This window comes from Protomyctophum bolini (assembly GCF_963924005.1).
Source record: "Protomyctophum bolini genome assembly, chromosome: 17".
Taxonomy (NCBI): Eukaryota; Metazoa; Chordata; class Actinopteri; order Myctophiformes; family Myctophidae; genus Protomyctophum; species Protomyctophum bolini.
In genome coordinates, this window is record NC_137878.1 from 41,334,113 (window position 1) to 41,337,375 (window position 3,263).

Consider the following 3,263-nt stretch of genomic DNA (forward strand, 5'->3'; position numbering starts at 1 on the left):
ATCTGATCTCAGGTCAGAATGGGTTATAATCAGACCAGTGTGTGTGTGTCCAGTGGAAACCTCGTATAGAATCTGATCTCAGGTCAGAATGGGTTATAATCAGACCAGTGTGTGTGTCCAGTGGAAACCTCGTATAGAATCTGATCTCAGTTCAGAATGGGTTATAATCAGACCAGTGTGTGTGTGTCCAGTGGAAACCTCGTATGAATCTGATCTCAGGTCAGAATGGGTTAAGCCCTTTTTTTGCAGCGTGTCCTCGTTGGTCCATAATTTAGACCTCTGTCTAGTGAGTGTATTATGTTTTGCTGTGCCTTCGTTTTGCCCTATCTTGGTTTAGTGAAATAAACACTTTGAAGATAGTCTGCTTGGCATCCGGCCTGTTGCCTGCTTTTGGGTCCATCCGTAACGCATTCCTGACAGTGTGTGTGTGTGTGTGTGTGTGTGTGTGTGTGTGTGTGTGCGTGCCTGCGTGCATGCGTGCGTTTCGTGCGTGCCTGCGTGCGTGCGTGCCTGCGTGCATGCGTGTGTGCCTGCGTGCGTGTCGTGCGTGCCTGCCTGCCTGCGTGCGTGCGCGTGCATGCGTGTGTGTCGTCCGTGCCTGCGTGCGTGCGTGTCGTGCGTCCACAGGGGTGAGTCGCAGCATGAAGGACAAGGTGACCAAGCCCACCGCCATGGCCCAGGGCCGCGTGGCGCACATGATCGAGTGGCAGAGCTGGACCACGCCCACCACGGCGGCGGCGGCGGCGGGGGTGCCGGAGGGGGCGGGGCCTCCGCGGCCCGCCCCCACGCAGAGGGAGAAGGAGCGACGCATCGAGAACGACATCTACAGCGACCTCAGCGACGGGGAGAAGGAGGCGCGCTTCGCCGCAGGTAGGACGAGAGGTCATCGGGTAGGAGGACGTGAGGTCATCGGGTAGGACGTGAGGTCATCGGGTATAGGACGTGAGGTCATCGGGTAGGATGAGAGGTCATCGGATATAGTTGCATCTTAGGTCCGTAACAGTCTCACATTACTCTGTTTGTTCCAGGCGGCTTAAGGCCCGCTCCTTCGATTGCGGACCTGTACAGAACAGAGACCTGTACAGGTCTCTACAGGTCTGTACAGACCTCTACAGGTCTCTACAGGTCTGTACAGGTCTGTACAGACAAGCGCGCATCATTTTTCTGTGTCCGCTCTAGAGTCTATAGGTCTAGATATCAGCAGCCTGGCTGCAAAGCAACTCCTTCCCAACCCAGCCTACCGTTAACTACAGAAGCTGTACAGTTGACTTAACTCTTAAACTCTTTGCATGCCATGTCCCGCCCTCTCTCTCTCTCTCTCTCTGTCCAGGCATCATGCAGCAGTTTGCCATCTCGGAGGCCACGCTGTTTGGATGGAACTCATTGGACGGCGACAGCATGGGGGAGGAGTCTAACCAGGGCAGCGTGGCCCACCTCAGCGAGGTCAACCAGGAGAGCATCACCAGCAGAGGTACACTGCAATGGACTACAAACATGGCTGCTACACTGTGCTGTGCTGTACTATGACTACAAACGTGGCTGCTACACTGTGCTGTGCTGTACTATGACTACAAACATGGCTGCTACACTGTGCTGTCCTGTACACTGACTACAAACATGGCTGCTACACTGTGCTGTACTGTACTGTGACTACAAACATGGCTGCTACACTGTGCTGTAATGTACTATGACTACAAACATGGCTGCTACACTGTGCTGTACTGTACACTGACTACAAACATGGCTGCTACACTGCTGTGCTGTACTATGACTACAAACATGGCCAAAAACATTTTAAATACATGGCCTTTAACTTTGGATTTCTCAGCAGCAGTCAGCAGACTACATGTTGTGTGTTGGTAGTGATTAGTCGTGATTAGTCGTGATGACGTTGGTGCGTGCGTGCGTGCGTGCGTGCGTGCGTGCGTGCGTGCGTGCGTGCGTGCGTGCGTGTGTGTGTGCGTGCGTGCGTGTAGTTCTGTCGGTAGTGATTAGTCTCGGCTGTGTTACAGCTGAGTCTGTGAACATACAGTATAATATTGTGAACATAACATAATACAGTCAGTTCACAGACTGTATGTTTTCTGTGCTCTGGCTGGTGTTGAGGAAAGCACAGCCGTGTCCAAAGCCCCCCCGAAGGATCCCACCACACACACACACACACACACACACACACACACACACACACACACACACACACACACACACACACACACACACACCCCCCTCCCCGAGGGATCCTGTATTGTAGGTTAATGCAAGGACTCTCATTAACCTCAACATATTATGGGATCTGCTCCCACACACGCACGCACGCACACACACACACACAGTCACACACACAGTCACACGCACACACACAGTCACACACACACACACACACACACACACACACACACACATCCCATGTTATATATACTATAGGCCGGGGGGGGGGGGGGGGGGGGGGGGTAATACGTTGTAAGTGATGACACGTGTGCAGGACTCCCTTTTCTTTGCTCTTTGAGTTCACGACTCCGTCCGTATAGAGCATTGAAATCCCCATTGAGGCGATTTTAGATCGCCTCATATAACAACTGTGTTTGAAAAATAAACATGTCACCCCGGCCGCTTCACTCACATGGATATGAAGAATCAACTGACTGAGAGAAAACGCTAATGTTACTGCTGCTGAATTAGTTAGATTTTCTCTAGAAGCAGACTGTATCATATATGAGTGACTGACTGTCGCAAACGATACAGAGACACCTCCCTGACAATAACGCAGAGACAGCTCGTTTATTTTTGGACCACAACGCTTATAGTAGACGATATTAAGATCACCCCATGTGTATTCTCCATAGAGAAATTACTTCCGCGAACCAGGGGAATCGTCGGGATGAGCGAGTTGCGTCAGGACTTCGGTGCTCTATAGGTGATGGTCAAAGGCTTGAATTGGCCAGTAATATAATTGCACTTGTGTTCCAAAGGGGGGGGGGGGGGGGGGGAGCCACCATTTAGTTAACTTCAATGTGGGGGTCCTCTGCACGAAGAAATTGACTGAAATAAATGTCTAATATATATCTATCTAGTATCTATATCTCTCTGTCTGTCTATCTGTCTGTCCTCAGCAGACGTGTGGCCCCACACCTTCATCTCCCAGTATCTATATCTCTCTGTCTGTCTGTCTATCTGTCTGTCCTCAGCAGACGTGTGGCCCCACACCTTCATCTCCCAGTATCTATATCTCTCTGTCTGTCTGTCTATCTGTCTGTCCTCAGCAG

The 3,263-nt window shown here is 51.3% G+C and overlaps 1 protein-coding gene across 1 annotated transcript in view; it reads left to right on the forward strand.

The window, feature by feature from the left end:
* Positions 1-627: 627 nt before the first annotated feature.
* LOC308331787 (uncharacterized protein) overlaps positions 628-3,263 on the forward strand; it is a gene marked incomplete at its 3' end in the record, with an annotated part of 8,287 nt that continues 5,651 nt past the window's right edge. The window contains exons 1-2 of the mRNA XM_080787280.1: positions 628-870; positions 1,331-1,471. Coding sequence (XP_080643406.1) covers positions 642-870; positions 1,331-1,471 — 370 coding nt within the window. The 5' untranslated portion in view covers positions 628-641. The remainder of the gene's footprint in view (positions 871-1,330; positions 1,472-3,263) is intronic.